Raw genomic sequence first — 12,638 nt, 5'->3', positions numbered from 1 at the left:
AAAAAAATATTTTAATATGTTCTTATGTAAATTTTTATAATAATATTTATTATTTCTGGAACTATTGTGATATTTTTGAACTATATAAATTCATTTATACTACAAATGAGCTATGTATTAACCCCGTTAAGGCTTTTACATCTATAACCAATCACCAGGTAAATGATCTTAAAAGAGTAACTAAAAATACAGACCTTTTCGCTTAAGTCTCACTTAAAATAAATATTGCCCCTTTAAAACAATAATAGTTATTACTCATTAAAATATGTTGAAACAACAGTTATGGCTAGAATATAGAAACTCTCGTGTAATATCACAAGTCCAATTAGCACTTAAAGCAATTCGAACGTATTGGTAACCGATTTCACTAGTTCTGTTGTAATTAAAATTTCATATTAAAAAGTATTCTGGACCGACGTAAGAGCCGCACTTGGGGAAATCCGCCGGAGCTTGCACGAAATCTCTTTCATCGCCAACTTTTATCACGAAATCCAGGCCGCGCGTCCAGTGGGCAGACCTCTCATCTCTCATCATCCAATAACCTGGGTTATCTGCTTGGAACCTTAAAGCCACCACGCCGTATTTTGGAATAACTATCGTGTCTTTCATAACAGGGTCGATCAGATTCATAGAAGTGAATAGTGTACCCTTCTCGTGCATGTCTTTGATCTTATTCTTCTCAATGCTTGTGTTAAATTCTCGTATTCCAACCACATAGAAACTATATCCGTGAAGATGGAATATGTGATCCGATTCTCCGCCTGTAAAAAATAGAAAAATGTAGCGTACCTTTTTTATACATGTATAGGTTATAAAGGAAAAGACATACAATAAGGAAAAATAAAATATTTCGTAAAATAAATTGCAAAACAAAAGGTCATCTTAACAGAAAGAGACTACTGATCACCATTGAATTCTAAATAATGCTTTTAAATAGAAGATACGACTATTATGAACCGCGAAGTATTGTTAACTGTTATAAAAATGCACTTTTTTAAAATAAATTAAGTCGAGACATAACATTCAAGAATCTCCAGAAAATCCAATTCCATAAATCCAGATATTTCCAATTAAATGAAAATAAACATAACTCCTGTAATGACTAGTTTACAAGACTTTCACGTTCGGCATGCGAATCTAAGAAGCTTAGATTCTAAATTGTATGTGAATAAAGTAAAATAATATATTTGGGTACACGAATATAAGAAATCGTAAAGGAAACAAAGAATTAATATTAACTGACCGTTGATAACACTTTGCTTTACATTTTCATAAGATATTACATAATGTGGAACGCGTGGTATTTCTGAATGAACGGGATCTAGACTATTAACAAGAACTTTTTTTCTGTAGTACAGATATGGGGTGCGCTAGGGGCGCAAAGAATGAATAACATTCCCATGCTTGCATTCGGTTGCTAATCCGACTTGGTACCGCGAACTTTAGCAAAATTCAACTGTATTACAGTGTCGTTTGTGTATATTGTTAAAAATGGACGACATTATATACGAAATACCTTAGATTATCTAAGTGTAGTTTTATTTATTAAAATCCAACAGTAGGAAGTCTACAATGTTATATTTACGTTTCGAACTCAACTTAGCCCTACGTATTTCAATCGTACTTGTACTCAGAAATATACACGAACTATTACGAGAGATACCCAAAACACATTACGCAAGCCTATTAGATGATGAAATTTATCATTCACGTTCATATTATTTATGTAACACTAATTTGCCGTCGGTACTTGTACAATGCCTCGAGTGAGCGGAAGCGTGAATGTTTTTATATAACGTTTTGTGTCGACGGTACAGCTGCGTCCCGGGAATCCGTGAATAAATTATAGCGGATCGAAAATTCAGTTCACTTTTTCTTATTTCTTCTTTCCGACATCACTTTGTTTATTTTGGCCGATGGCTTTACTTTTAAATGTATAACTGTCTTACATATCTACAATTCATTGTATGGTTAACAATTGTGATTATAAACTTATTAATAATTACGCAACTTGACCCTTATAAATTTATTTCTCTCAAATATATTAAGGTTGCAAGATCTACCAAAGTCTGTTTACTTATAATTAAGTTTATTACATAGAACCTCCAAGCAAAATTATATTCAAACATTTTACGTTAGTCGCAAGAATTAACACCCTTTGTGAATGTCCTTAGTATCACCATTGTAATGGATGTTCATTATAATTATTCTTTTTATCGTTAGCACACTTAAGTTGGCATGAATTAAACAAATACATTTTTTATGTTTTGTATATAAAAATACTGGAGAGAATTTTTTTATAATGACACATAAGATAATTTAATACTGTCTTTATTTGTAATAAACAAATGATTTTTCAGAAGACTTTTATTTATTCTTATAGATACAATGCTTTATCAATCTTTTTAAATAAGAAGAATTCGAATTATTTGCCAAGCTATCTTTATCAAATGGATTCAGGCGTTACTTTGCGGAAGTCTATCCTAAGTAAGAAAAGGACTAATATGTAGCTACTTCCGCTATGTAGCAGTAGTTGTGCAATAAAGTGCACCGCCCGCCAGCCCGCATATAAATGCGCATTAAAAACACAAATTAGTGCCCGGTAAATCACTCGATGTTTGGCACATATCGGTGTAACATTACTCCTGAGGATGCCCCGTGGAGGGGTAAAACACGTGTTGAGTGATTTAACGGTGGTAGTTGTGTAATGCGCATTGTTGCCGCATGCGCATTTATCAACGGGCTGGCAGGCAGTGCACTTTATTGCACGACTACTGCTACATAGCGGAAGTAGCTATATATTAGTCCCTTTCTTACTTAATCTATCTTTACGATAAACTGTCACTGATATACTTTTCACTTACTTATTGATATTTATTTTATTATCCATTTATCAATCATTTTAAATAATTTTTAAATATCTACTGCACTTAATGTTTCCGATAAAAAATCAATTTAAAAAAACAATTTAGAAATAAATTTAATGATATTCTGATTTTTAATACGAAGGCAATTTCAACGAAAAGAATTATTGTCATTAATGCGTATTCCATTATTATTTAATTAATCTTTTTAAGCGAAATTTTCTTGGCCATTAAGCTAGATTTTACATTAAAACAAAACTATCAAAACAACTGCCTTAATTTTTAATATAAAAACAATCGGAACTAAAGAAATAATTATACTTTTTCTTATATTATTTTACGGATGTCTTTAAATGAGAACTTCTTTAAGCCGTAATCTAGATATTACTTTAACATGAATAAGAAATGCATATATTTATAATTCCTTTTGAAAAATTATTTGTTGTATTAATATTATTTGCCTGTTGACATTTCATTTATTAACGCTACAATCCATAATTCAGGCGGCACACAGCAAGTACTCAAATTTATTGTGCAGCGCCCGGGATGTTTGCGCTAATTAACAAATATTTGCTTTTGCCCCGTCAGTGTGCAGAAGCGCAAATAATACGGTGCTTAAAACGCTTTACCGAGTAAAAAAGTAAACTAACTGGTACCCTGCTCTAATAGAAATTGAGAAAAATTATTATCGAAACACATTTTTCACTTACATTTCATACAATTTATTTATATTCTTTAAAAATATTTTGCTTTACAAATTATGATAAACTTAGACACGTTAGAGATTAATGACAATAGAGTATTTATTGATTTAGATCATACTTTATTTTATTTCGACGACATAGTTAAGATCATTGGATGCGGACAGTGTAAGTCCGGTCGTAGTGGCGATCTTTTGGGGGAGGCCTATGTCTTGCATTGGGCTTCTATCGGCTAAAACAAGAACAGCAAGCGTTCTCTGCCTTTACGAATCTTAATCTTAATAAATAAGATTAAATGAATAAACAAATGTGTTGTGTAAAAAGGAAAATGTGCTAGGTAAATTTATTCAAAACAACATTCGTTTGTCATTAAACCACTTAGTAAATAAACCACTTTTTAGCTAAATCGTGTAGAACGTAGTTGTCTAAATTGAAGTCAATCAAAATCTAAAAAGGTATTTTGGGTGTAATCAAACAAGAAATGTCGTATGTCATAGATCATTACAGTTAAAATATTATTACATTATCTTTATTTTGTATTAATAGTTTATTTATATATATAATCACAAAATTAAGTTAACAATAGTTGAGTAATTACTGAAGAACTTATTCAAATAAATAGTTTACTTTTTATCATTAAACTAGAGAATTTCGTAAAAAAACATAATCTTTATTATAAACGATAAATTATATATCATACCTCCTTTAAAAAGGACACGTTAATATTAATTGAATTATTCTCGTCAAAGATCTTGTCTCTCTCTCTCTTATATCTCATTTATATAAATGTAAAAAGATGTCTCAATTCTTACTCAGTGGATTTTGATGAGTCATTGAGTATTCTTCTATAAGATTCGTACAGTTGCGATAAATAAATATAACATTTGACATGAGTGAATACTTGACATAAACTTGGACAAAGTTAAAGAGGACTACTTTTTTAACAACGGATATTCTACTTTAAAATAGTATAAACGCACGTTTTAGTATTTGATATTTTGAGTCGATAAAAAGGGATTATTGCTGTAAAAATAAACGCGAAGTAAATGATCGTATTGCCTCACCGGCGTCATGTACATGAGATTAAGTTTCGACAGAGACGAATGGAGAGCATGGCCTTAACGTACCTACCCTAAATAATGAGAAAACGATTAATATGATGACTTCTGCACTTTACTTCGAAGTGTAAACGACACAGGCTAGCTAGATTACACAAAAGCCTATATACTTCAACGATATTAAGCACGTATTATTTATACAAACAATATGTAATTTTAATCACATTGTATAAAGTGATCACTGGTAAAAAAATTACATTAATTATTTTTTTGTTGAAATGCGAAATCAAATAACTAAATTGAATTTATGGAATTACACAAAAGACAGTAAAAAACTGGAATTTACGTTACAATTTTCTCTTAATGTGTTATATTAATTTTAATATTTTGTAATGGTTTTTAAATTATTGTTATTATTGTTATGACACCTCTTTTTATTATATTACTGTATTCACTGATAATGTAACTTCATTAAATATTGAACCTATCGCTAGTAAATGCAAAAAAAAAATTAATACATTAAAGTTAGAGCAGTGGTAGCCCAACATAACATACCGAACAGAGGACTGAGACTTGCGATCGCAGGTCGCGGGTTCAATTCCAGGGATACAATCTTACAAAAAATTCACACTTTGTGCATTGCTTATTCAGGATTGCCACTGCTTACAAACAAGTTTCCAGAGAATGGGCAGCGGCGTCCTTTGCGTGATATAATACCACACTGCTATCGTCAACCTGCCTGCCAAACGTGTAGATTACGGTATATCCCTCATATAATAGATATCTATTGACGATATATACGACGAATGTCTTAAAGTAACTAGAAATATTACAGAAAATCTGTTAGTTTTTATTTGAGATCGTCTTCTCTCTTAATTTGTTTGACCTTTACATACAGTATATACATTTTTAATGACATTCTTTTTAATTACATAATACATTTTTAATGCACTTAGAAAAATCATGCATTACCTAATTATCCTAACGAATACCTTTATTAAAATACAACGAAATGTCAAAAGTTTTTAAAGTACAAATAACTGGGAATACAGATAAAATATCTGTTGAGGTTAAAGTTTATATTGTATACATTATAATTCCTTTGTTGTATTCAGAAAGCAAGCATATGCTTAAAGGAGATAAAGAAGCTGAAAACTTTTAAATAGAAAAGTTTTTAATGAATGCATGAAGTAATTACACTTTATACTTGGGTTACATGTGAGATTTATAAACTTTTACTAAAATTCGTAACAATAGCAGAGTATGGATTAAAGATGTTATTAGTGTGTAATAGCGAAAGAGTGGAAAATGGTAAAATTTATACGGTCGTTGGTTATAGATGTATAAACAATGTGGTGAATGTATATAGCTCATTTGTCAGCAAAAGATTTGGGTCTTATACTTATTTTCAATCAACCTGTGTAAAGTGATCACTCTGAAATACCATACATTAGTATTTTTTATTGAAATGCGAGAGGCTAATAACATCTGGCCATACCAAATCAAGGACAGATAGTAAATAATATTTCATTGTAATATATGTTCATCCAAATTTTTAAAACGCTTTATTCTGCATTCAAATTATTCAAATCTTCATCCATCTTCATTTATATTCTCAATTCAAATTATCTCTGATTTTTTGATACGATGTTCTGTACATTAATTATCAGCAAATAGGATAAATGTCACCATACACCCTGTAGTACAATCGTAGTACTTCATTACCTTACAAGTGATCAAAGCTACTATTAATTCTTAGGGACCTAGCACAATGCTTTACCTGTATAAGTAAACATTGCCCTGTTCTTTAAGCGAACCATATATAGGAGAGACCGGAAAGTAATGTCGCTTTCTTAAGTTAAATAACTAAAAAATAACCAAACTTTTGTCATCTAGTATACAAATTTTCAATGCTGGAGCGGTAAAAAACAATCGGTTTTTCTGTAAAACATGTCGGCAGAAACGACATTACTTTCCGGTCCCCCTAATAAATTGAAGATTTGTATCTTTATTTTATTCTCAATAATATTCGTGATTAATTGTAACAAGGCTTTCTATAGTAGTTTAGTAATAGTAGTTGCTTGTATAAGCTTACCGCATATGATGTCTTATAAATTAAATAAACACTTTTTTTATAACAAGGTTGGCCTGCACTCAATTTCAATATGAAAACAGAAACCGTTGAAGAGTCTACAGTTTCTGTTATCGTATTTCAAGTTTGAATCGTTCTATCTAGTCTTAATTCTGATAATAAAGAGAAAGGTAAAAATTACGTTGTAATTTTTGCATGAAATATCTAGCAAAGCTATGATGATACATGGGTTGATGTATATGATAATTTTGTCTGCACATTTAATAGTTTTGGTAAATATAAGAAAAATCGCGATGTACAAAAGGCTAGCTCTAGAAATAAAGTTAGGCTTGTTATACCTTTGTCTAGGCTTCATAAAATGGATAACTCGATCGTACACTGTCTACGATTTTACAATACAGTCTCTTATAACGTCTCTAAATTTGACGTAATGAATTTAAAAAGTTTATATATATATAAGGATTTTTATGTAATAATAAAGCTTTGAAAATTGGTTACTCATCTATTATTTTAGGGAAATTGTTATAGTTATTGCTCGTCTGGGTTTATTATAGGCTATTTCAAGAGGGGAAGGCTTTTAGAGCTTAATTTGTTTATAGTATCTGTTAATTTGGACTCTTCTAGAAAACATCTTATGATGTACAAAGGTGATCTCTATAAATGATTATAAGTGGACATTAACATGAATAAATTAATGAAGGTCTTAACTGTTATCTATTTCTTAAAAATTTCTATCTTGTAATAACTTATATCTCTATTACAGTGATTGTGCTTCTATTTTTCATCTGAAGAAGGCGACGACGCTGTCCGCATCCAGCGACTTCCGTGACCTTCACTATGTCTTCGGTCCACCTATAGAGGACTGACCCGTCCCGTATCTACCTGCTCGTGGTCGCCTTTCCGCTCCAACGGTCATCTGTTATGAGCAATGTACCCCGCCCACTGACACTTTATACGAGCAATTCTTGACTCTGTGTTTGGCACTAATCAGTGTAACATAACTTCTGACGATGCCCCATGGAGGAGTGAAACACGTGTTGAGTGATTTGGCGGTGGCAGTTGTGTGATTCGCATTGTTTGCCGCATACGCATTTATCAGCGGGCTGGCGGGCGGTGCGCTTTGTTGCACAACTACTACTGCATGTGCGGAAGTGGCTAAATATTGTTCCTTTTCTTACTTAGGATAGAGTTTTACAAGGTAACGCCTGATTCCATTAAAATTCTTCTCTCATTTATGATTCGATCTGGCAGCGAAACTCCAGGTATTGCAACTATTACTGTTACTAACAATCATTACTATAAAAAAATTAATTAATCTCGTTATTCATGGTGTTTGCTACATTAACACGTCACCACGTATATCAAATAAACCCTATAAAACTTCACCCGATACGCGGTCACGTAAGAGGTCGTTACGTAAAGTAAAAAGCACTTTAAAGTTCTTTATGGTAAGTAACAAGATAAGCTATGCGTTACATTATTACCTGATAGTTTCAAAAATGTGTAATATATGGTTGACCACTCTACTTATCAAATTACCTTTGTATATTTATACAATAATGTGACAAGAAGCAATATAAAAAAATTTCTCAGCACCGAAGTTTCGTTTTACTTGAAGCATGAGATAACGCCCAGTAAAGTAAAACACCTTTTAAACCTAAACCCACGCTACCTCTAATCTAACATCAAAAGTCTCGTAACGATTATCGTCATGTCGGTTGGTAGGCGTCCACTGCAAGACAAAGATCTCCTTCAAAGATCGCCATGATGACCGGTCTTTCGCCGCACGCATGCAGCTATTTAAATTAATACACTACACCAGAAGTGTAGTGTATTAATTTACAGTTATATAAGTCAAATGCCATTGTATAGTTGGCATCTATATATCACTCTTTACTTATATTTAAATTCACATGATAGTATGTATTTAGCCCCGCCTATTATAGAGACCATAATATAATTCATCACTATAATTGTCATCAGCTGTAGAACGTCTAATGAAGGAAAGGGGCCTCTCCCGTAGAGATCAAAAAAGACCGATTGGGTGTGACCTGCAGCATTTTCGCACAGTTTTAAAAAAGTCGTCTATCCGTCTTGTAAGTAGACATACTACCCAACTCTGACTGTGATCTCCACTCCGGAATCTTAAGGCTACTTGTTCTCCTCGCTCTATAGCTAACCCACTACTATTTCAATTTGCCAATCCTTTGGAATATATCGTTTACTGTCACTCGTTTTGTTCTCATCATTTTTATTCCAGCCTTTTTCTTAGCCCCCTTCCATGGATTTTTTAACGACTGTCTTGTTAACAATAAGACCCGAACTGACAGATTAGGTTTCAATGCCATAATTCATCATTCTATGGTGGTATAACCCTCAAGGCACTAACAATGCATTATTACTAGAGAAGAGTTAATTGGCCAGTCCGAGAAAACGAATAACGGCTACAGTGAAAAAAAAGTAAATAAGAAACAGAAAATTAGTAATCATATAGCAATGGCAAATAATGATAGTAGCTTTGGACGTCACGTATCATTAGCACTTTAAAGTGTCTAAAACTTTTCAAGTCGTAACACAAATGGCCACAAAAAATAAACTCTACAATCGAACCAAAAAAAAGTACTTATTACTACTTATTCGAAAATACAAGAATAATTTCATAAATGCTACAAAATGTTTTTTAATGCTGAAATGAATAATTTTTTTCAACAAAACAATACAACACTTCAACTGATTCACTTTTTTTAAGAATATGTTATTATTTTTAAATTATAGTATTATAATTAATTTATTTAAGCAACACGCGCATTTTTCTTGAGGTACACAGGCGTACTAACTTTTATTCAATTAAGCTTTCACTGTTCTTAAAACTCTACGTTATACCTTGACTCTGTTGAAATTTATAAAAATTCACCGGGGAAATTTGATTGCAGCATTTTACAATATTTCAACATGATTTAACATCATAAGATTTTATTCAAGGAACAAGGAATAAAAATGAAACAAAGAAAACGAAAGAGGAGCACCAACATTGATTATGCAATATTTCTTTAAGAAAAATTTGCCACGTCGTCGAAGCCGTAACTTCCACATAGCTCCTATTGAATTCCTAAAGCGATCCTAGTTTATGCTGTGGCTCAACAATTTATGGGGCATCCCTTATATGTCTCATGCGTCTTTGGTCAACTGGTCAACCGTTTCATTGCCCTCCGTCCCCGCGTGTGCTTTTATCCAGTAGAATTTTACATTCTTTCCTCTCGCTCTAGGTTCTATGATATTTTATTTTAATCTTAATGCTTAGAGATAGACGGCGTTAGATCTTGCAACAGTGTCAAAGGCGGACCGCGTGTGGTTCAATATTTCGCAAGATTGCGCTGTCCGCCCGCGTACACTGTGGCTCCCGCTATAACCAGCTCTGTTTGGTATACAGTGCAGAAGTTGCCCTACTTGAGTTTCTTAATAGAATTCTGCGGCGCCTCTTTCGGTGGTAATTTACATATTATAATAATCTGGTTGCCTCAACAATCTTATTGGCTAGTTGCATCCATTAGAAAAAATTATAAATATGTTTTTGATTATATAGTAAATTCCCAATGCGGCGTAAGTAAACATCCGCGAATAGAGATATAGAGAGAGAGGGTATTAATTTTGATTACTGATTAGTAAGTGACATGTGAAATTGGGTAACTAACTTAACTAACTATTTTGTAAAAGTAGTTGTCGGAACATTTTGAAAGGGAACGAAAGTCCATAAAAGGTTGAGAACCTATGACTTAGGGAAATTAATATTCGTAGTTTTGCTACAAATGTATGTGAACATCAAGCTTGCAATTTAATATTAAATAAGTTATTCGACTGTATTTAAAATTACTTCTATAATAACAAAATAACTATAATCACACGTGTGCTTATTTTAGGTACATGTAAACCATAATTAATATGTAATAGTTGACCTTTTATTTAAATGGAATGAAATATTACTTTAACATGTAAATACTTCTTTCGTAAGCGTGTAGAATGCATCTTGTGAAAGCTATGATTCATGTACTTAAAGCGCCCAGGGCACCGCGAAACACCAATAATGAGTATGATATTACGAACAACCTACATTATGTATGTATGTACACCATAGCAACATCTGTTCTGGGTGGTTATTTCTCAGTCACGTTCCTTCCCCACAAAGTTTTGATTGCAGTTTCGTGAGTGGACTTTTAAACTTTTATTTACCAATCCGGCCGCGAATTCATCTAAACTTCGTCTTACATTATTCCGTTCCATTTGTGTAAAACATAATTTTTAAGTTTATTGTAAAAAGATATGTTATGGTTTATAATACAATGCATCCAGTCACTTCTTTCTCTTCTTATAGTCTTTCATTCGTCCTCGCAGAGTAAATTTTATTGACTAACCACACCCATAAAAAATTTTTCCTCTCCCCAAATTGGTTCCTCTTCCTCAAAATACTTGCCGTAAAAATTTAGTCAAAATGCTACCCAGAAACATAATAAAGGCTTCAACACTGGATACGAAGAGTGTGTATGAACGTGCATACTATAATTATATAAATATATATGTACATATAAAATATATATGTATATGTAATATACAAATATATAATATATAAATATATATGTATATATAAATCCATTGTAGCAAATACGTTTTTAATAACATGAATGATGGTTAAACTGAGAATGAACATAAGTCGCTAAATAGTCACTTTCGTACTTTAGTACTGGGGTACGAGGCATCTTTAAAAAAAAACTATTGTATTCAACAGAGTTCATACCAGAAGTTACTCAAGTTGTCTCATTGGTTAATGAAAACTTGTTATGGATGCATTTACATGCATCTATTTGCGCGATACGGACACGTTCTCTTGCTCTTATGTTATATTAATGATTCCGGTTGAACCGACTTGGTATGTTTCCTAAAACATAACAAATCGGTCAGGGTAAATAGGAATTGGCTCTAATCAATTTCTATTTGTCCTGGCCATATCTTATATCGATTTCTGTTTAATCTGTGACTAAGTATGTTGCGTTTTTCTTCAATTGTGAAAAATTATGGCCAACAAAATGAATTATAAAAAATACTTCAATTGTTTACACATCTTTCAAAAAGTAACCACGGGTAAACACATCACACCCAAAATTGTTACTATGTAGTACATTCGATTCCCTTTAACTGACTAAAATTGGTTAGGTTGGTTAGTTTTACAATTTCCATTCAATTTAAATCTAACCGCTTTTAAAGATATCAATTTATCAAACGAATATTGATATCCATAACAAAAACCTATGCTATAAAAACGAAAGTTATTTGCATCACTCCCCTGGAAGTTGAAGCTACAACTAGGTCACAAGCGTTGCTAGCTAAATTGCATAAAAGTTAAATTAACGGTACGAAAATAGAACTATAAAATATCCTTGTTTCAAGTATTATTTTATTTTAATTACGAAACGCAATACTTATTAATAAAAACATAATGAGGGTATACTTTTAACCTTACAAAATAGATTAAAAAGTAATCAATACAGCTTCTGAATTTGTATCTGTGTATGAAATTGTATTACTTTTTACAGGCAAAGTTTCACGTGTAACTTACACGTCATCCCTGTAAGGAATAATATAATATATATATATATATATATATATATATATATATATATAGAAACACATAATCTGAACTCAAATGAAAAGCAATGACATTAGTCTTTTACTTACTGCAAAAACAATAATATCATCATTTGCAAGCAGACAAAAAATAAATAGATAGCTTTTGAGAGCTTACTAACAAATAATTGATATATTTTCTTATGACACTAAAAATTAAATATTGCTGTACGAAAATTGGAGACAGCGAAGATATGAGAGTTAAACTAAGAATTAAGTATTTTATTTAAATCACATACCTTGCATA

The 12,638-nt window shown here is 31.9% G+C and overlaps 1 protein-coding gene across 1 annotated transcript in view; it reads right to left on the bottom strand.

Moving 5' to 3' along the window:
* Nucleotides 1-206: 206 nt before the first annotated feature.
* The window catches only part of LOC137930423 (uncharacterized), a 29,443-nt gene continuing 17,011 nt past the window's right edge, over nt 207-12,638 (bottom strand). The window contains exon 5 of the mRNA XM_068773664.1: nt 207-761. Within this exon, the coding sequence (XP_068629765.1) occupies nt 391-761 (371 nt within the window). The 3' untranslated portion in view covers nt 207-390. The remainder of the gene's footprint in view (nt 762-12,638) is intronic.

Source organism: Battus philenor, unplaced genomic scaffold (genome assembly GCF_028537555.1).
Source record: "Battus philenor isolate CCGP_79_NKW_IND1 unplaced genomic scaffold, ilBatPhil1.0.hap1 SCAF_6, whole genome shotgun sequence".
NCBI lineage: Eukaryota > Metazoa > Arthropoda > Insecta > Lepidoptera > Papilionidae > Battus > Battus philenor.
Note: the sequence above shows the minus strand (reverse complement) of the source record. Positions and strands in the feature narration are given on the sequence as shown.